At 49.9% G+C, this 20,313-nt stretch overlaps 3 protein-coding genes across 3 annotated transcripts; all 3 read left to right on the top strand.

Moving 5' to 3' along the window:
• Positions 1-5,541: 5,541 nt before the first annotated feature.
• On the top strand, positions 5,542-9,317 carry LOC141920080 (olfactory receptor 52K2-like). The gene is made up of 2 exons (XM_074816763.1): positions 5,542-5,548; positions 8,326-9,317. The coding sequence occupies exon 2, from the start codon at positions 8,343-8,345 to the stop codon at positions 9,315-9,317; it is 975 nt and encodes a 324-aa protein (XP_074672864.1). The 5' UTR covers positions 5,542-5,548; positions 8,326-8,342.
• Positions 9,318-13,872: 4,555 nt separating this feature from the next.
• Positions 13,873-14,862, top strand: LOC141920345 (olfactory receptor 52K2-like). Its single transcript, XM_074817052.1, has one exon. The coding sequence runs from the start codon at positions 13,873-13,875 to the stop codon at positions 14,860-14,862; it is 990 nt and encodes a 329-aa protein (XP_074673153.1).
• A 3,710-nt stretch (positions 14,863-18,572) lies between these two features.
• Positions 18,573-19,520, top strand: LOC141920344 (olfactory receptor 52I2-like). The gene has a single exon (XM_074817051.1). The coding sequence runs from the start codon at positions 18,573-18,575 to the stop codon at positions 19,518-19,520; it is 948 nt and encodes a 315-aa protein (XP_074673152.1).
• Positions 19,521-20,313: the final 793 nt, after the last annotated feature.

Genomic DNA, 20,313 nt, shown 5'->3' with positions numbered 1-20,313 from the left:
AAAAATTGCTTTGGGTGACTGTTCCCCTCTCCCTTGGTTCCCCGGGGGAAGCACCGGCTTCCTAAGTGTTAACCAAGAATGGGAGGAAAACGAATTTGTGGATTTAAGTCAGTTACCAGTATTATGAGCAAACAACAGACACCAAATCAGGGGAAGGTCCCTTTGCTAATGGGGCCTGGGCTTTAAAAGGTCATTACTGGGCCCATGAAGGCAAGATGGAAATACCAAGACCTAAACCACACATGCACTCTGGGCTGGGGGCATGGAAATTCATTTTCCTGCTGCAAAGGCAGACCCCAGCTCCAGCGAGCCAGACCATCTTCAGCTCCACAATTGACAACAACAACCAGAATATTTTCCCTTGTGATATGTATGTGTTAGTCTTATAAGTGTCCATGTAAAACATCCTGTAATTGTACTTGTTCATGCAGACAACCACCTTCTTCCCCCAATCCCCAAGGACCGGGAGTACATCCATTAGGCCCAGCGTGGGACACATTTTAGTTAAATATGTTTGGTTAAAATATTGTTAATTGACATTGTTATTGTCACTGTTACCTTTATTATATGTTTGGTTAGGATGTTGTTAACCATTGTCAGTGTTAATATTGTTTTATTTGTTATTTGTAGTGTTATTGCTCATTTACCTTTGTTTAAATCTGGGATAGAAGTTTCTAGACCCAGATGACACATACGCTTTAGGATAAAGGGGCGTGGAAAGAGATTTTCCTGCTGTGTATGCTGACCCCAACTTTGTCAGAGCAGGGCAACAGACTGCGTGGACTACCAGAGCCACAAACACTCAGTGATATATTACCAGAATCACGGAGAAATAATGGATAATATGTTAGTAATAATTTCAATTCACTTTATAGCCTGAGCCTTGATAATAATTTTCTTATTTGTTCTTATAATACATCTTTTTTGTCCCTGTGAATGTCAATCATGTAAACTGCCATTGTGTTCTTCTACTGATTCCTTGCAACCTTAAAATCGGTTTGTAGAATGTTTTGGTTTTGTAGAGTTAGTTAATTTTGAGCATGACATGTTTGTTAGAGATGTTGTTAGCTATATGCTTGTTAACTGAAGATATTCATATTTGTTAAATATATTGTTAGTTACATGTTTATTAATGGAAAATTTATATATCTGTTAAAGATGTTATTAGTTATATGTTAGTCAGAAATATCGTTAGTTGTCATGTTGCACGCTATTTCTGTCCTTTCTTTCTCTCTCTCTTTATATCTCTATCCTTCGCACCACCACGAGGACAGCAATGTCAAGCCATGGGGCAGTGTGAGAGACTGTATTGCCTCGACATTGCTGCTGCACCACTACCACTACCTGACCTCAACATCCTGTCGCCGTGAAGGAGTACGCTCTGAAGGAGATGAATTGTCCCCGAAGAAACCACCATATCTGCCTGAAGCCAGAACAACATCATCCTTGGCAGTGCCTGCCAAGCTGCGCTTGTGCACGAACCAGGTGGAGAAGAAATCAGGGTGAGGAAGGCGTGCGGAAGCTGAAGACGCCACAGACCGACACCCCTCCTCCAGCACGACCACTGTGAACACGGGAACACATGCGCACCTGGAGGAACACGGGGCGGCACGTATGACAATGAGCTCCGTGGAAATGGGCGGACTCTTTGGAGAAATTGTGGGGACTAGGACAATAAAAAGACTGCGTACTCCTCTCTCAGGGCTCAGAGCTGAGATTTCAGGAGAGACTGAACCAACAGGACATCACTGGATTCGTGGTGGTAACTGATTTTGTTGCATCTCTTCTGTTTACTTGCTTAGGTATTCTGACTTTTTCTTTCTTCTTTCCTCTGTCCTATTGCTATTATTGCTTGTTACAGGAAATAGAGTTTACAAGGTTGCATGGTATCTAACCTCGTTTGTGTCTTAAGATCACTACTGAGATCATTTAAGAACCCTCCCTGATATTGGATCGGGACACGCCTGACAAAACATCATCAACTGATGAACGAAAACTAATGTCACTAACCATAGAGATGGTTTGAGAGCCATGATTCACCTATAGGTCAAAGGACCGAATGAAGTGCTAAGGCTTGGACAATAAGCCCAAGCCAGAGTTGACCTATAGATGAATCCTGTACATTTTATAACTGATAACCATTGTGCTATTAGGTATTATACTAAGTTATAGCAAACCAACTGTTCTGATGTAAAAGGTGGGAATACTGAAGCCTGAGCAACAGGCCCTGAACTGAAACTGCTAACTCTGTATGTAGTCATTAGTGAAATATGCATAGAAGATGTAGTTTAAACAGCATAAAACATGTCTATCCTGAATGTATCCTTATATTTCTTTATGTGTGAGCAAGATAACAAGGCCACGGAAACAGTTGTCTGGCCTTGTGACCTTGCTCATAAATTAACTAGATAAGCAGGGAAACTCCCTTAGCTTCTCCCTTAAGCCCTGGCCAGGCTCTGGGGGGAACCTAACTGAGATGAAAACCAGATATTTCCGCTTAAAACAAAGGTGTCAGCTATTCTGGCTTACTGATTTTTAGGTATATAAGGCTGGGCCCGCTCACAGCGACTTTGGAAGCCTCACCTACGGGTGGACGCACCGCGTAGGATTTCCCACTTGCAGGGAAAGGTTCTCCAAATCCTCGCTGTAACCGGGGCTCCCCAGCGACTGCGGATCTGGATGATGGTAAAGTATGCAAGTGGTGATGTATCTTTCTTAATCACTATTCTCTTTCTCTCTCAAGTAGTAATGATTTGATGCATTACCCTGTATTTTCCTATTTGTTTAAGTGCACTATTCTGTCTTTTCTTACTGTATGTTTTCTGTATTATTCTGTTACATTATTTAGTTATTTCTAGTAAAATATGCCTGCTCTTTTCACTCTGGTGTCTGAGTTTAATTGATATCCCTGATCAGCAAAACACAGCTAAAACCCGCCGTGCTCACAGGTGTTTGTGCTCCTCCCCGTGACCCTGGGAGCTGCTCCCCCAATCCCCTGGTGCGTGCAGGGGTGGAGGAAGGGGCCAGTGCTCTGCCTGGGCTGTTGAGGGGGTGAGGTGTGTGCTGCAGGTTTAACCTCACCCTTCCTGAGACCATCCTCAGAGCTCACGCTGGAAAATGTGAGCAACCCTCCTCCAGGCAGATGCGTCATCGGCCGCGGCACGTCTAGCCAAGAGGCTGGGAGCAGGCGCCAGCACCACGTGCCTGAGGAGCAGGCAGCACCCACCACCCACCCCCTCTCCTGGCACCGAGGGTCAGCACCTCAAACCTCACTCCTCTCCAGCACAAGACGGTTTGGCCCCTCTTTCCCCCACCCACTTTAAATGGTCCAGCAGCATCAGTAGCTCTTTGGATGACCTGCAGGCCATCAGCTCATTTCCTTAGCACACAAAAAGAGAAGAAATGTAGCCCGTGGAGCTCAAACAAGAATGTTATTTACCTCCAGCTCATTATCAGCGCAGTGACATCAAAGCTGAATACTCTGAAAATTTTCCAGTTCTACATAGGCTGACCTGTGGATTTAGCACCCTCCTCAGTCTGCCAAGCAGGCTTTGCTGCTTGCCTCAGGCAGCGATGAGCTGAAATGCTGCCATATTTAGCATATACGTACAATCCTCTCACAATTTGCAAGTCTTAAACTTGGGAAGATTCAGGAGAAGAGATGGGACTCATTTAAAGGGGATCATGTACATGCTGCACACTTGTCTAAGGTTAATTTTTGTGGCCCATCATGTGCTGCAATTTGCATGTGCAGTCATATGGAAACACGTACACGCTCCTGTGGACGGGATGTGCAAGGATTTAGATTCTCATGAGAGAAAATGCAATGAGCACCTGGTCATGGATCTGCTTGGTTTCCACACCATACACAATGGGGTTCACCACGGGGGCAAACATCTCCCCTGTCTCAGCTCCCCGTGTCGTCCCCACACATTGCAGTCCTGCCCTCCCAGCCCCTTTGGTGGGATGACGGTGGTGCAGCAGGTCTGGATCAGTGCATGGTGCTTTTCTTCTGCTGCTCCTTGGTCCTTATTCACTCTCCTCTGCCCCACCTTGGGTCTCCCACGGTCACTCAGGGCTGTTCCTGCCCCAACATGGGTCTCCTCCTTCCAAGAGCATCTCCAGCCATGCCGTCTATTTGTCTGTAGCCAAAATGCCAGCAGAAGCCACAAGGCTCCTTAAACTGATCTTCTGGGCTTCTCCTTCTTTCCAGTCTCTGCAGATTTCTACTAGTTTTGGTTGCTTTCTTTTGAAGGACCAGTAGCCCAAGGGGCCAGCACACCCATAAGTCATTGCTCTTTGTGTCCTGTTTGTAGTTGCCGGACTGAAACAGCTGAAAAACTGACACTGATCACAGCTGTGGGGATGATCTGAGCGGCTTCCTGCCCTCCATCCCCACCTCACCTCTCCCTAAATGCCACACTGTGGTTCATACCTGACCTCCACCCTCAGAGGCTGCAAGGACAGGGAATACCTAAACTAGGTCCAAAGGATCAGCCCTCATTTACAAAGCATTCACTGAAGCTCATGGATGCTTCAAGATCCTCATAGGAAGGGTGACATTAAAATACAGCCCTAAGAATCCAGGCTGCTATCTTGTGCCCCAGGACCACATGACACATGTACCAAACCAAAGCAAGCTTTACACAAACAGGGTTAAGCCCGAAGGACTCATGCACCATTGCGTGTGGACCAGGAGAACAGCTAGTCATGCCCAGAGGGATATTTGCCCACCCAGAGGTAAAATTCCCCCCTTGTGGACCAGCGATCTGTTTGTCACTGCTTAATGCTGAGACAGACATAACCCCTGCAGTGGGACAGAGGAGTGAATTTGTTTACAAACCTTGCTATTTCTGGTTATTCCCAGGCAGCTGTTTCTCCTCTGTGATGATTAGTGTCTCTGAAGTCCCAGCAGTGAGTGATTAGGGTGATCAGGTTCCTTAAGACATATAAATATTTCCATGCAGTGCCTTTTGGCAGGTTGAGGAGTTGCTTGGTTGTGTGAGAGAGAGAAACAGTATTTGAAGGTGATGTAGGTACAGCCAGGGTCACATCCAAGTCATCCAGGTGGGCTGGGTAGATGTTTTCCTTTCATTTAACCTGGTGTTATGCCAGTATTTTTAAGCATAGTGCCAAGCTCTGAGCCAAGTTCAAATTTTAGCCAAATTGAGGTGGAATATAAAACAATCTATCCAGAAAAGCTGCTATGCAGATATGCCAATACATCTAAGTGGACTTTGTCTCTTATTGAATTAATGAGCTGCTTCATTACTTCTAGATACCTCACATTAAGGGAACGTTGTGGTAGAGAACTGCCAGTCAGACCCCTGCAACCTCAGTTTGCTTCCTTGCATGGGTTAATTACAACAGTGCTAATTATTGGGCTGCAAACTGTTCCTTGGTTAAATCAACTTCAAAGAAGCTGCAGACACGTAGGCGTAACATCTGCTAAGGCAGTCCTCTGTGAGACCTGCAATTGCCTGATCAGAGCTCTGGTGCTGTCCCTTTGGCTGGCACACCCCTGAAGAGGATGGCAAACACAAGGAAGGTAATAATTTGTTCTTCTCCCTTAGGGAAAGGACAAAAGTCACGAGCTCCGGTGAGATGTAGACTTGACGTGAGGAAATGCTCTGAAACGGGTGATTTGGGGAAAATACTGAGTTTCTGTGATGGGAGATCGGTTTGTGCATGTATCTATCAGAGATTACTTTTGATCTTATACTGGGGAAGGGGTGTGGACTGGATCATTATCTCTCTTACAAGCCCCAGTTGGAGGGATCTTTGTTTCAGGACAGGCTGTGTGCTGCTCAGGAGTGCTGGCTGGCTCTTGGCACAGGCAGGTCGGTGTGTGGTTGCAAAAGGCGTTGGCTGGTTGTTTTTCACAGCCTCAGGCTTCATGGCTGGTGGATTTACAATGTCTAAGAATGACACAAAATGTTAAGCGCGTCAAATCTGGTAAATTTAACGATTATTGCTTAGCAGCAGAGAGGCAGAGCTGACAAAATTGAGTGAAGGAAAGAGTTAAAATCTGAACTTCAAGTACCAGGATCTATTCCCTCCTTCCAAAGTCAGGGAAGCTTTGCTGGTATGCTGGCAAGCAAAGATTTCAATTCCTTTTGCAGTTTGTTCAATACCAAGCAGCTCATTCTCTGAGGGCATTTTAATCTGTTTCACTGCTTAAAAATAAAGTACAGTAAGTTTGTAACAAATCTAATGGGGTACAGCAAGCTGGGTCAAGGTGCCTGGTAATGTCCCCCATTTCTAGAAAATCTTCTGGATTTTGACTACTGCAATGAGCAAAACTTGCAGCTTTACAAGTTACTGAACTACTTAATTGCACAAAATAAAACTCTATCAGCTTCTCTTGCCAAGGAAGCACCAAAAAAATGCTCAGAAGGATGTCAACAGGCCTGAAAGTACTGTTCCACTTGAGCAGTGACAAGTCTGAAAGTGCTGCTGTTGCATGTACAACTCAAAAATAGCCCAAAAGGGGATATCTTCCTCACGTGGCATTTGTCTGTAGGCTGCAACTGCAGCCGCTCTTGGGGGCTGGTGGTAGAAGTGAGGGGTCTGTGCTGGCTTGGAGCTGGCAAGGTGAAGGAGTTGCTGCTTCTGGTGTGATGCTCTGGGCAGGGCTGGGAAGCAGCACCAGACGCCAGCTCCCGTGTGTGTGTTCTGGGTCTGGAGACACCTTTAGTTGCTGGCGCACGGGCACCGTGGCCGCAGGGCACGTCAAGAGGAGGACGAATGACGCACAGAGGAGGTCAGGAGTAGCGTGGATGGAACTGAAGCGCAGTGGGGATGGTGTCTTGGTGCGACCCAAACAGGCTGGTCAGAGAGACTGAGCTAAAGAAGTGGTTGTGTGTTGTGTGCACCCAAGAAACGGGACCCTGCTCAGGGACCAGCCCTGGCACAGCACTGTCCATGTACGTGAAAAGGACCCAGTAAAAACTGAGTCTGATCCGTGTTGAATAGCATTATTTAATAATCTGGGTAGCTTTATTGTACAAGATGAAGTACAGGTAACACTGCCCTTTGACAGAGAGGAGGGAGGGGGTATCTGCTTTTTTCCCAAGCACTGAATTACAGGATCTCAGATGTGTTTGCCTTTTCCAGATAAATAATTCTGGCACAAGACACGTTTCCTGCTGGACTGGCTTGTGCCAGCTGTGGCTCTGCCTCCCTGAATTTATAGCCGAGGTAGCTGACTGCACTGCAAACAGAGTCCTCTTTGCAGTAAACTATTATAAATAACATTGTCTTGGCAGTGTTTTCACAATATTGGCTTTGCAGTATTTGGCCTTACACTGCAAATAGCAGTGGCTAGAAACGGACTGAAATGCCTGTTGGGTTGTGTCACATGGACGACTCGGAGCAGCTTGGAGAAAAGATGAAACTATTTAGGGGTCAAAAAAGTCAAATATCTGGAAAGCCAAGGAGGTGAAGTCTGGCCCTTTGGTATGTTGGGGAAAACTGAGGGTACAAATGCCTGAGAAACTTGCATCTAATTCCCATACTGCCAGTGGGTTAACTTAACCTTTCTGTGCCTGGCTTTTCCCCATAAAACAGGGACAGTTTTGGTCAGGACATTGGTTTTCCTCCGATGGGGGCCCTGTGGGTGGGAAGCCCATTCAGAGAGGGACTCCAGCAAGGCGGTTTGGGTCTGGGCTCCAGCAGGAACAGTCCCACAGCTGATGGTGCTATGCAGCTGGGGGACGTGCGGGGTCAGTGGCTGCTCCCACAGGCATCAGCTCTCACAGCAAAAATGCTCTGGGCAACAAACATTGATGCTGTAAACATACATCTGCTGCAGTTTCCCAGGGTGGGGATCAGATGGGACACACCAGCCCAGGAGAGGATGTGGTTTACACCTGCAGCAGAGTGTGGGTGAGCAGAGTCCTGCTGAGCTGCATCCTCCAAGTATTCTGGATACTCCCCCTTCTCCCATCTTAGATCTTTGTACCGATGGCAACTAAATGTATTCAACTGCTAACTTGTAAATCCCAAATTGTAGAGGGGAGGGGTGAAGACAACAGCCAGAGGCCAGCCCCGGATGGGAGGAGAGGTCAGATAACTCCCAAATGTTTGGGCTAAGACCATGTGAGTTTGCGTCTTGCCAATGATGGGACTGAGTGCAGCTGGGTAAGAGACAGGAGGACATGAATTGGATCATAGAATATCCCAAGTTAGAAGGCACCCGTAAGGATCATCAGGTCCAGGTCTGTGTGCCTGAAAAGATGGGCAGGGGGATTCTGCCTGTGGCTGGAGTCCACAGCAGTGCTCACTCCAGCTCATTCCTCTACCTGTCTATGTCTTCCCTTCCAGCTCAGCAGCAGGGCCTCATGTCCTACTCAAACCACTCCAGTCCCTCGTCCTTCATCCTGACAGGCATCCCTGGGCTGGAGGATGCTCAGTTCTGGATTGCCTTCCCATTCTTCACCGTGTACTTTATGGCAGTGCTGGGGAACATCACACTCCTCCTAGTGATTAGGATAGACCCGAGCCTGCACCTGCCCATGTTTTACTTCCTCTCCATGCTGGCTGCCATTGACCTCGTCCTCACCACTTCTACCATGCCCAAGCTCCTGAGTATCTTCTGGTTCCACTCCCACGAGATCAACTTTGAGGGCTGCGTGGCCCAGATGTTCTTCATCCACAGCTTCTCCATGGTGGAGTCAGGGGTCCTGCTCACCATGGCCTTCGACCGATACTTGGCCATCTGTAAGCCCCTGCGCTACTCTACCATCCTGACTGGCCCCACCATCGCCAAGCTGGGTTTGACCGCTGCGGTGCGTGGCATCGCCATCGCCACCCCTGCAACTTGCATGGTGGCCAGCCTGTCCTACTGTGGCCCCCGCGTCATCCACCACTCCTACTGCGAGCACATGTCAGTGGTGAAGCTGGCCTGTGGGGACACCCGGCCCAACAGCATCTACGGGATCACGGTTGCCACTGTCGTGGTGGGATCAGACTCCATCCTCATCGCTGTCTCCTACATGCTGATCCTGAGGGAGGTCGTAGGCCTCTCCTCCAGAGAGGCTCGTCTGAAGTCCTTCGGCACCTGCAGCTCCCACATCGGTGTCATCCTGCTCTTCTACACACCTGGGCTCTTCTCCTTCTACACGCAGCGCTGGGGCCGGAGCATCCCCGTGCACGTCCACATCCTGATGGCTGACCTCTACCTGCTGGTGCCCCCCATGCTCAACCCCCTCATCTATGGGATGAGGACCAAGGCGATCCGGGATCGGGTGCTGAGCCTGCTCTGGCAGAAGGGGAACAAGCCCAGCCCATTGCTAATGCCAGATGGCAAGGAATAGGGTTCAGAGCAGGGAACAACGGCAGCATGTTTGGGGAGCAAAGAAAAAGCTTAAAAAGCTGTCTACTGGAAAAGCAGGATGATCCCTTCAGCATTGCGGCCAAGCCCTGAAAGCTGGAGGCACCATGGAAAATTTGACTGGTGAAATATTATTTTTAGAAAGTGAATTCTACATTCCTGTTTAGAATGGAAAGATAAATCGTGTCTAACTGTATCTGTATCTTTGTTCCTCCTCAGATCTGTGTCACTTCATGACTATCCATCTCCGCTCTTGATAAAAGACTGTTACCACTCTGAAATTAAAGTCTGTTGTTGGATTCATCCTCCCCATGTACCTTTTTCACCCAGTCTGTAACTCTCTATTTATTCACTTCCTAGTTTATAGCAGCTGCCTGATCTTGGTGCCTGGCTATGAGGGAAGAGCGTGGTGTGTGCGTATGCACATTTGCACACACACACTCGTCCAGACATTGGCCCAAACAGACATTGTTTTCCTCCTAATCCCCTCTTGAAACCTTACTGAAGCATTTGCAGCAATCACAAAGAGCCAGAGAACAGGGTCTGCAAGTCACACTCAAACCCTGCAGTGCCACTGCAAGGTTTTGTTCCTTTCTTATTAGAAACCCCAAAACAGCATCAGTCGTGGAATGTTGTTCTACAATTTTTTTCCCAATGTTTTAATGAGACTCTCTAACTTTCTGTGTTGTGTCTCTCCCCTAACACACAGGCACCTGTAATGGGATTTGCAGAAGCTCCAGTTTTTCATAAGCCTTCACTTGCCTCTGAACTCGTGTGAGATCCCACTCCTGTGGCTTTGGCACTTGAGCAGACTGGCTCTCCTCTTTGGAGACGGTGTAATTCCGCACGTGCTGCGCGGCAGGAGGATACATCACTGCTTCTTTCCCCTGAACTAACACCCAGGCGCAGCACTGCATTAGGGAGAGCAGGAATTTTTTGCAGTGGGGTGAGTAGAGCAGCTGGAGAGTGCAATTGCACAAGTCTCCTTCGCTTATGTGAAGGACGGGGACATCAACTAAAAAAAAAAGCCTGTGGGGCTGTTGTAGGAGGGTCACCTCTGAGCACTGGAGTCCAGGAACAGGAGTGTGGGTTAAAGTAGGGGACCAGAGAACAGGGACTAAGCTCCTCTTGTTCTTCTCAGCAAACCTGTACCTGATTTTAACTGTGATGAAAACTCATCTAACAGCACATACTGACTTACCATCCCAGCTCTCCTTGTGCCTTCACCCCATGGAAATCAGGGCAGAGGGATTCCCTCAGTCTGGTCTCTGAGGGAAGCCCGAGGTCCCGCACATATCCTGCCTGGTGAGAGGTGAGGAGAGTGTTATGAAGTGCCGGGGTGACCACCAAACCCGAGCTGGTGGCTATAAACTCAGTTCCTTCAGCGCCTCCTGATGCCGCTGCCTTTGGGCACCTTCTGGGCTACGTACAGTTGTATCCCACCACCACCATCACCCCCCTCAGCAGCAATGTACACAACGTTGGTCGGGGGTTTCAACAGCAAACCCTGGCTTCACAGAAGAAGGAGACTTAGATAAAATTAGTCTCAGTTAGGTCAAAGTGGTCAGAACTTGTCTGCCAAATGGTTTCTATCCAGCTGTGCTCTTTCTGCTGTCGCCTTAGAGGATGCAAAGGGCAAGTGTGGGACAGGACATCCCTCCCCTGACTTGCAGCCCCTGACAGGATGGAGGCAGCCAGGAGCTCCATCTCATGGCCACATAGACCATGGAAGGAGACCCAGACCTCGTTCGCATCTGGAAGGATTCAGCATCCCGAAAAGAGGGAGCTGGCAGTGACAAGGGACCTGTGTTTGGAGGGCTGCAGGGTCAAAGGATGAGGAAGAGTTCAACACACTGCAAGGGGTGTAAGCGTTACAGGGGACTGGCAACACTATCTTCTCAATTAAACAAACTGAATTAGGAGGTGAGTCAGTAAATGAGCAAGTCAGCTGCACACATGCGTGTGTGTGGACTCATTTCTTGAGCCAAGAGACAGACACACCAGGGATTCCTCTCACCAAACTTATAAATGCTTCCACCACTGGAAGCTGCTGGGTCAGAGAAGCAGGAGACGAACCTGGGGGAAGCAGGACTGGCTGCATCACCCCCGCAGTGGCTGGGCGAGCTCATTTATCTGGACAAATCTGCAGCAGCAAGCCAGGTCGGTCATCCATCAGTTTAAGGATCTTAAATAGGAGTAGTACAAAGGACTTGTGGCTGCAGCCTTTTCTTTAGAAACTTAGAAAATATATCTAGTAACAAAATAGATAGATAGCTAGATAGATACAGACAGACAGACAGACAGACAGATAAAAAGAGTCTGGAAAAGGCCCCACGAGCCTCTCCAGTCCCACACTTCTTGACCACATTGTATACAAAAACAATGCAGCTTGGATTTTGGAACAAATCTTAGGCAAGCTTCCCTTCTTTCAACAGAAAAATCTCAGACCACCTTGCACACTGCCATCGCAGGGAGCTTGCTTTACAGCTGCATAAATTTAAGGGTAAACTGTATCCACAGGCACGTAGCTTTTATTCTCCTCCGTTCTGTTTGCCTGCTTTCGGGAATGGGAACGCGTGGGCAGGGGGAGTGGGGAGGGAACGTGTGGTTTTGGTTTCTGAAAGTGTTTTTGCAGCCGCTCCACGGACCCCCCTCAGAAGTCTCACAGAACAGATGTGAACAAAACCTGATCCGATCTGGCACTCTTGCCAACACAAGGCAGCTGTACCAGGGTCATCCCTAACAGATTTTTATCCCTTTTCTGCGAAAACAGCGCCAGTCTCCTTGGGCACTGCAGTTCTGTTTTCATCAGTGCATTGCTATCTTTACCATGGGGAAATTTCCTTTAAGCCTAGACTGAATTTCTCCTACTCTTTCTGGGGTTTAGACCCCTGATTGTCCTTTCAGAGGACATGTAGGGCAGATTATTCCTTTCCACTTCACTGTAGCCTTTAACACGTTTCAAGGCTTTTCTCAAGGTCATTCCCCAGGTGAACCAACCCCCTCAGCTCTCCAGCTTAACTTCATCCTTATTTCTGAACTCCCTCTAGTTTGCCATTATTTTTCCTAAAGTGTCACAACGCGCTTCAGTCTGCAGACCTCCAGCTCAGTCCTTTGCCGCTGCCCTTCACATTCCTCCTGCCTGCTGGTATCCACCAAACAAGCAATTCTGAGAGTGTGATTCGCTCAGAAACTTTATGTTAATCTGCTAGTGTGTTTTATAACTGATGAGAAAGAAAGAATCAGATTTGCCTGGGATGATCTACCCTTGATCTACCTTCTGGGCATGTCACACTCAGCCTGCAAGGTCCTGCTGGAAAAGAATAATTATTTGACTGAAAGGTGGGTTACATCCCTGGGAAACAAACCCCAATTCCCTCTCGTTCCCAAGTGGGAGAGGTGAAAGTGATGTGGGCAACTGGGCCCCAGAAGTGTGGGAGTGTTGAAACCACACATAAAGTGGGGCTCTGCGAAGGCTGGTCTTGGGCAAACTGTTGTGCACCATCTAAGTCCCCTCTGTGAGGCCTCGTCTGTGTGACTCTAAGCAGATGTGGCCAAGAAAGGTATTTTAAGGGGAGGTGTAAAGAGGAAAAACAGCTCGTATGACTGGGAGCAGAGCTCTGGCCTTGTGAAAGGGAACAAAGGAGCAGAGACTTTCTCTTAGCAAATGTCAGGCTGTGTGGCTTTGTAGACATGCTGGGGTGCAAATGCCAGTGAGGGGAAAGCATAGTCAGATTTAACTTCAGAGGTGATAGAAACTGGAGAGGAGAGTAGAGGTAATTTCCCAGCTGTTGAAGCAAGGTGGAGGGTTGGAGCTGCCTTCCAGCAGATGCATGAGAGCAAAATATCGTAGGATGGTGACTACCGGTTTCCCTGGGTCAGGTAAGCTGTCACCCCTAAAGCAACAGGCCCTCGGCTCTGTGATACAGAAGGTCCTTTTCAGTTCCATCTTTCTAGACACAGAGCAAGGCAGATGGGAGATGAAGATGGGAAATCAAATAGTCAGTCCTGACGGAGGAGTTAAAAACTGTCCTGCATGTCTGGAATAAAACTTCCATCATCTGAGGTTTGCTTACTTCCACATCTCATGGTGGCATGTGAAGGAAGGACAAGGATTGGGCCAACTCTTCTCTGCTCACTTTGATATACGAACCATGGGACATCAAATGACACTGGCAAATGTCAGGCCCACCGGGAAGGGAAGGGGTTTTTTCACAAAAGGTGCCATTAGTTTGTGAAACTCCTTGCTAAAAGACAGCGTGGGTGCTCAACTTTTGCGCAGAAGAGGCTCGATGAGTTTCTGGGGTAGGGAGAAACCATGTCCAGCTGAGGAAGTCCCTGACCTTCCAATGGTTGGAAGCTGGGGAGGCACTTGGGAAGAGGTATCATGGCATGTTTCCTTTCTTATATTCTTCCCTAACGTCTACTTTTGGTGCTGGACACAGGATCTGAGGCTGGATGGACCTTTGGTGTGACCCAGGCTATGGCTGTCCTTGTGTGCCTGGGTCCTCCTCGCCCAGGCTCCTGCAGTGACCACCATGGCCCACTCACATCCCGCCAACGCCTCGCTGTCGGAGCTGCACCTGACAGGCATCCCAGGGCTGCAGCACCTGCACCCCTGGATCTCCATCCCCTTCTGCATCATGTACCTCATCACGCTGGCCGGGAACAGCTCTCTCCTGTGTCTGATAAGGGCTGATCCCAGCCTCCACCTGCCCATGTTCCTCTTCCTGTCCATGCTGGCTGTCATTGACCTGGTGATGTCCACCTCCATCACCCCCAAAATGCTGGGCATCTTCTGGTTTCACTCCACAGCCATCAGCCTGGATGCTTGTCTCACCCAGATGTACTTTGTTCACGCTTTCTCCGTGATGGAGTCAGGGGTGCTGGTGGCGATGGCCTTGGACCGCTACGTAGCTATTTGCAATCCACTGCGCTACTTGTCCATCCTGACCAGCCCTGTTGTGGCTGCCATTGGCTTGGCCACCTTGCTCAGGGCTGTGGTCTTCATGAGCCCCCTCACCTTCCAGATTTGCCACCTGCCTCTCTGCAGGCCAGCCATCGTGGATCACTCGTACTGTGAGCACATGGCCGTGCTCAAACTGGCCTGCGGCGACGCTGCCTTCAGCAACACCTACAGCCTCTCCGTCTCCACCTACGTGGGCAGCTTCGACTCGCTGCTCATCGCCCTCTCGTACATGCTCATCCTCCGAGCTGTGCTCAGCCTCTCCTCCCCACAAGCCCGCAAAAAAGCCTTCAGCACCTGTGGCTCGCACCTCTGCGTCATGGCCCTCTTCTACATCCCTGGGCTGCTCTCCATGTACATGGAGAGGTACCACCAGGAGCAACCACCCCATGTCCAGGTCCTGTTGGCAGATCTCTACCTCCTCATCCCACCAGCACTCAACCCTCTGATCTACGGCATCAGGACGAAGCAAATTCGTGATGGAGCACGCAGGGCAATCTCCTGGAGGAGACCCATGCAGGAGGAATTGACCCAAGGCAGAGCCTTCAGGGCACAGGGATGAGGCTCATGAAGACAAAGTCCATTCCCTAGAATGGCCAAAACCTCTGCTGGACCTTGGTGTGGCTCTCAGGGTACGTTCAGAGCTGCAGGTGCCTCAGAAAATGTTGGCACCCACTGAACTCAGCACCAAGGGCTTCAGCAGGTTGTTCTCCTGCCTGTCCCTAGCACAAGGTAGTGACATCAGCACAGCACCCCTGGGTGGTCCCATTCCTTCAGATTTCCCAATATAAATAAGGATTGCAGCCACCACCTGACCTTGTGTTGGCAAAATGACCTACTGCAGCCAAGCCACAGAAAATAGCTGTATCCTGAATGTATCACTTTGTGTGCAGCGGAGCCGTGTCAAGAGATGTGAGGGATGTGGGATCGCAGGACCACGGGATAACTCGGGCTGGAAGAGGCCTCAGGAAAACTGTAGTCCGACCACCTACGAGGTCAGACCATGTTGCTGAGAACATCCCCTCCTCCTCGGTGAAGGTCTGTCTGCCCTGGGGAGCAGGTACCCACACACTGTCCTGAATGCACAAGCACAGCACACGCTTTATCTGCCTCTCACCGAAGTTAATCAGTCACCTGAACACCTCCCTGACTCTCCCTGTCTCTGTCCCCCACCCCTTGGGGTGCACAAGGAGCAGGGAGGGGACACAGCCAGGACAGCTGACCCCAACCAACCCAGGGGATGTCCCAGACCTTATGGCATCATGCTTAGCAATAAAAACTGGCGGGGACGGGGGGAGGTTTTCCGGGGCTGCCATTGCTCAGGGACTGGCTGGACATCAGTTGACTGGTGGTGAGTAATTAGACTTTTTGCATCACTTGTTTTTCTGGGGTTTGTTTTCCTTTGTTGTTGTCATTGTTGGGTGTTGCTTTTTTCCCTTTTTTATTAAACTGTCTTTATCACAACTCATGAGTTTTCACATTTTTATTCTTCTGATTCTCTCCCCCATCCCACTGGGGGGGGGGGGGGGGAGCAAGCAGCTGTGTGGGGCTGAGCTGCCTGCCGGGTTTAAACCATGACAGCCATGGACACCGTCCCGCAAAGATCTACAACGGAGCCCGTCTGCTGCGTGGCGAGGCTGTTGGGTTGTGTGATTAAAGCTTCACCTCCATAAACCTGAAGGAGAAGAGGAGTGTGGCAGGCAGGGGAACTCCAATATCCTCCTCAGAGCCAGTAAACCCCCCAGCCCAGCTGTTCCCAGGCTGTCCCAGGAGGATGTTGGATGTTCAGCCCATGGCCAAGTGTGGGACCTCCCAGTTGGTCCATGGCAGAGGGTCCTGGCAAACTGACACGGGGTACGGCCTGCGGGGTGGGGGGACAAGCAGTCTGGGATGCCAGGACTTTGGGGTTGTGTGGCACACACTGTGGGATGTTCACTATGGGACACCACCCCAATCCCCCACAGAATGATGAGGGAGAGCTCGTGAAAGAAGCTGAAGCAGTCTTGAAAATTTCCATCTCCTCGCAGGACAGACAGCCTAATCTCTGCGTCCTCCATCTGCTGTCCCTTAGGGAATTTCCAGAGGAGGGATTAATACCCCAGCGCTGCTGCGCTCAGAGGTGCACAGAGAGGTATTGCTGCAGCCTCGGGGTGAGACAGATACCTGTGTTTATCCTCTTGGCAGATTGGGATCAGAAGCCTTTGCTTAGGCTGCAAAGCTCATCTGTGCTGGTTTTCCATCTCCCAGGACAAGAAGTCCCAGCGATCAGGGCTCTTCAGTACTGCTGCAATACTGATAATAATAGTGTGAGGGGCACTGGCTGGGGGAGAAAGCTTCTGGAAGCAAATATACTCTTGCCTGGGATGTAGGCACCTGGGGATGCAGCTCTGGATTCAGACACACGTAGGTGCCTGGAGGTAGGTGTCCACACACCCTTGTGTGCATGAGAGTTTGGCCCGTGGGTCCTGGAGAGCAACTCAGCTCCCCCTGGGGCAGATCCCTACATTTAGGGAGTCGGTTACACTGCAGGCTCCATGCTCGAGCCCTTCTCTGTCCGCAGGAGGGTCTCAGACCCTTGGGGTGTCACTCCACTGCCCCTTGCTTGGATGTCAACAGCCACCTGAGATGCCCCCAGGTACCCAAGGCATCCATGTGGGAGAGGCACACCACCACCCAGGGTTTGCAGGGACCGGTAGAGGCCAAGTGGGACACTCCGGGGGGGTCTCAGATGGCTCCAGACACCCGTGTTTGGGCAGCTCAACCGTACCCTGAGTCTTTGCGGGGGGACCCCCGTGTAGACACTTCGATCTGGTGCGTTGCAGCAGGGGCTGCTCCGAAAGGCTGGTGGGTGGCAGCAGCAGCACGTGGGGCTGCTCGGGAGCGTGGGACAGTGAAAGCAGCCGCGGGTTCACCCCGCTGCTCAAACCTGGGGTCACGCCTGGCTCCTGCAGCTGCTGGTTACCAGCACACAGAGGGGCAGTGCAGCCCAGTTAAGTGCAGTAATTAAAAAGGAATTCTGTTCCTGTTTCAGCCTCTAAAATGTCCCAATTCGCAGACATTTAGGCCAGAAGGTAAGTGCTTCTGTCCTGAGCAGTGTTTTCAGCCAGCACCTCCTGCAGCAACCCCAAACCTGAGGCTAAGCCATGGTTCAAAAGGAGGGTTCGAAGCCTATTTGAAGCTCTCTATTTTAAAACTTCAAGCGTTGTGTTAGTGCCTCCCAATATTTTCTTTATTTCTGCTCTGAACTTGTCTACCTTCTGCTTCTCCCTACTGCCACACTGCCCATGTCTAACATTAAATTTCAGCCTAAATGACCCCAATAGCAGGGCTGTACACAGGTGAATTTTACTCCGTGTTGTCACTAGCACGGGTATTGCCAGCCACAGCCACCCCACAGCTTGCTGCTGGCTAAAAAGCTGCTGGTGGATGATCACCCAGGGAATTTCTTTTAACAGGCAGGGGTCTGGTGTGGTCATCACCTGCCTGGTCTCTGCCACTGGGTGGGCAGAAGCAGCAGGAGCAGTAGCAAAGTTTTGGCACAAATGAATGTGTAGATGCTGCCCACCATACGCAGACTCATCTTCTTGTCTCTCCAGGATTGTTCTCTGGAGTTTCTTTATTACCTTCAAACTTGTCCCGTCAGAATAAAACCTCAGAAATTAATCTTTTTGTCTGACTTACTGCCTAGTTTTTCAGGCTTTTCTCATGGGTAAATGACAGAATGAAGACAGAGCAGCAAAAGACATTTTCATGATCATGTTTAATGTCCCAGAACACTTTCTGAGGCCACTTTTTATCCTACAAATTTGGAGCAATGTCCTAAGTTGGGCCCATTGCAGGGAAGCCAGGTCTGCTCAGGCAAAAGCGCTGCCTGAGGGAAGCTGGATGCTGACCTTTTTCTCCTCTCTTGCAGCTTATTTCAAAATGCCAGGTGAGCAGTGGTGAGCAACCAGCAAAGAAACAAGCCTTTCACAAGCAACAAACTGTAGATGTGCCTTGGTTATCCCTGGTGGCACAACTTGAAACATGAACTTCTTCACCTGATAGGAACTGTCAAGCCACAACAGCCCCATTTATTCAGCATTTCTGCTCCACTACCCCTCCTACCTGGTCATGCCATGCTGTAGCACTCCTGTCTCACACGCTGTAAAAACGATGTGGATTCCTGATTTGACTCTTGCACTGATGCAGAGTCCCCACCCCTTAGTTCTGGACATCTCAGGGCTCAAAACTGGGCTCCTTTTTTTATGCATAAAAGCAAGATTCTCCTGCATGGCTTCTGATCCCTTAACCCGCCCCAACAGCAGCTCCTTCTCTTTCATCCTTGTGGGTGTCCCCAGCCTGGAAGCTTTCCCCACCTGCCTGGGCATCCTTTTCTGCTCAGGCTACATCATTGCCTTGGTAGGAAATGGTGTAGTTTTGCTTGTCATTGGGCTGGACAACTCCCTGCGTGACCCCATCCATTGCTTCCTGGGCATGCTGGCGATCATCGATGTGGTGATGGTGACATCCATCGTCCCCAAGATGCTGAGCGTGTTCTGGCTGAACTCTACGGAGATTGGTTACGTGGCCTGTTTTGTTCAGATGTTCCTTGTTCACTCCACAACATCGGAGGAGTCGGGAGTGCTCCTGGCGATGGCTGTTGACCGCTACGTTGCAATTTGCCACCCTCTCAGGTACCAAGTCATCTTGAATCGCCAAACAATTGCCCAAATAGGCCTGTCCATTGTGGGGAGAGCTCTCCTTTTCATGGTGCCCTTAACTGTGATGGTGACAAACCTCCCCTATTGCCATTCCCGTGTGGTTCCCCATTCGTACTGCGAGCACGTGGCCGTGGTGAAGCTGGCGTGCGCAGACCCCAGGCCCAGCGGGCTCTACAGCGTGGCTGGGTCCTCTCTTATAGTAGGGATGGACGTGGCTTTCATTGCGGTGTCCTACGGGATGATCCTTAAAACTGTTCTGGGGAAGAAATCATGCTGGAAGGCCTTCAGCACCTGCGGGAGTCACATTTGCGTGATGCTGCTGTATTACATCCCCGGGATAGTTTCCATCTACACACAGCAGTTTGGCAGCAGTGTGTCCGTGCATGCACAGGTTCTGCTGGCTGATCTCTACCTGACCCTCCCCACCATGCTGAACCCCATCGTTTACAGCATGAGGACCAAGCAGATCCGTCGGGCAGTCCTCAAAATGCTCTTTCCCAGGAAGGTTCATGCCTGACGCGGTAGCTGGTGGTTTTCCAGGTGTACTTCTCTACCCAAAGACAGCACCAATTTCATTCCCACTGAACACACACGGTGAACAGAAGCAATGAGAGGAGGAGGGAGGACTTGCTGGCTTTAATGACCACGTGAGACCCTACTCTGTGACGAGAGTTATTTGGGACTGGGAGCATGAGCGTGTCAGGTCCTACTTCCCTTCCTTCTTTCCAGGTGGCACAGAGAAGTAAGCAACCACCTTTGAGTTTTGAGATGTTCCCAATGCCATGAACATCCCTGTGATAATTTAAAGCAGCATTTCAGGACTCCAGGTGTATTTGCGTCAACACACAGATTCTATTCAAAATGGGGAAATTTTCTCTCTGTTGTCTTCAGTCCTGCAGGACTGTAGGGGCTGGCAACAGACTGCCAGGCACTACAGGTGCCCCAGCCACAGAGGGTCTCCTCTCTGAGCCTCTCCTGCCCAAAAGGCCGGCCCTCACTGAGCACAGACCAGCTCTTCTGGGTTTCTGGGTGATGATGGAAACTGAGCATCTTCACAACTGATCTCTTCAAAGCATTCTGTCCACCCGACAGTTCACAGCAGCTGGGTGAGGAAACCCAAGGGGGGAGATGCACAACGGTGTTCCTCACTGTACCCAGGTGTCCACAGCTTGTGGTGGTGGAAATAAACACTGCGTCTGCTTGGGGTACTTACCAATCCTGTGTCTGCTTGTTGTAATGACCACGAGCGCCTGAACAGCTAAATCCAGCAGGTCTTGGAGGCCTGAAGGACAGCATGCTGTAGGTCTGAG

The sequence above is a fragment of the Strix aluco genome, chromosome 2 (genome assembly GCF_031877795.1).
Source record: "Strix aluco isolate bStrAlu1 chromosome 2, bStrAlu1.hap1, whole genome shotgun sequence".
In the NCBI taxonomy this organism is placed as follows: domain Eukaryota; kingdom Metazoa; phylum Chordata; class Aves; order Strigiformes; family Strigidae; genus Strix; species Strix aluco.
Note: the sequence above shows the minus strand (reverse complement) of the source record. Positions and strands in the feature narration are given on the sequence as shown.

Bases quoted from the DNA above. Each gene is read 5' to 3' on its own strand.
- LOC141920080 (XM_074816763.1), top strand. From the start codon at position 8,343: ATGTCCTACTCAAACCACTCCAGTCCCTCGTCCTTCATCCTGACAGGC.
- LOC141920345 (XM_074817052.1), top strand. From the start codon at position 13,873: ATGGCCCACTCACATCCCGCCAACGCCTCGCTGTCGGAGCTGCACCTG.
- LOC141920344 (XM_074817051.1), top strand. From the start codon at position 18,573: ATGGCTTCTGATCCCTTAACCCGCCCCAACAGCAGCTCCTTCTCTTTC.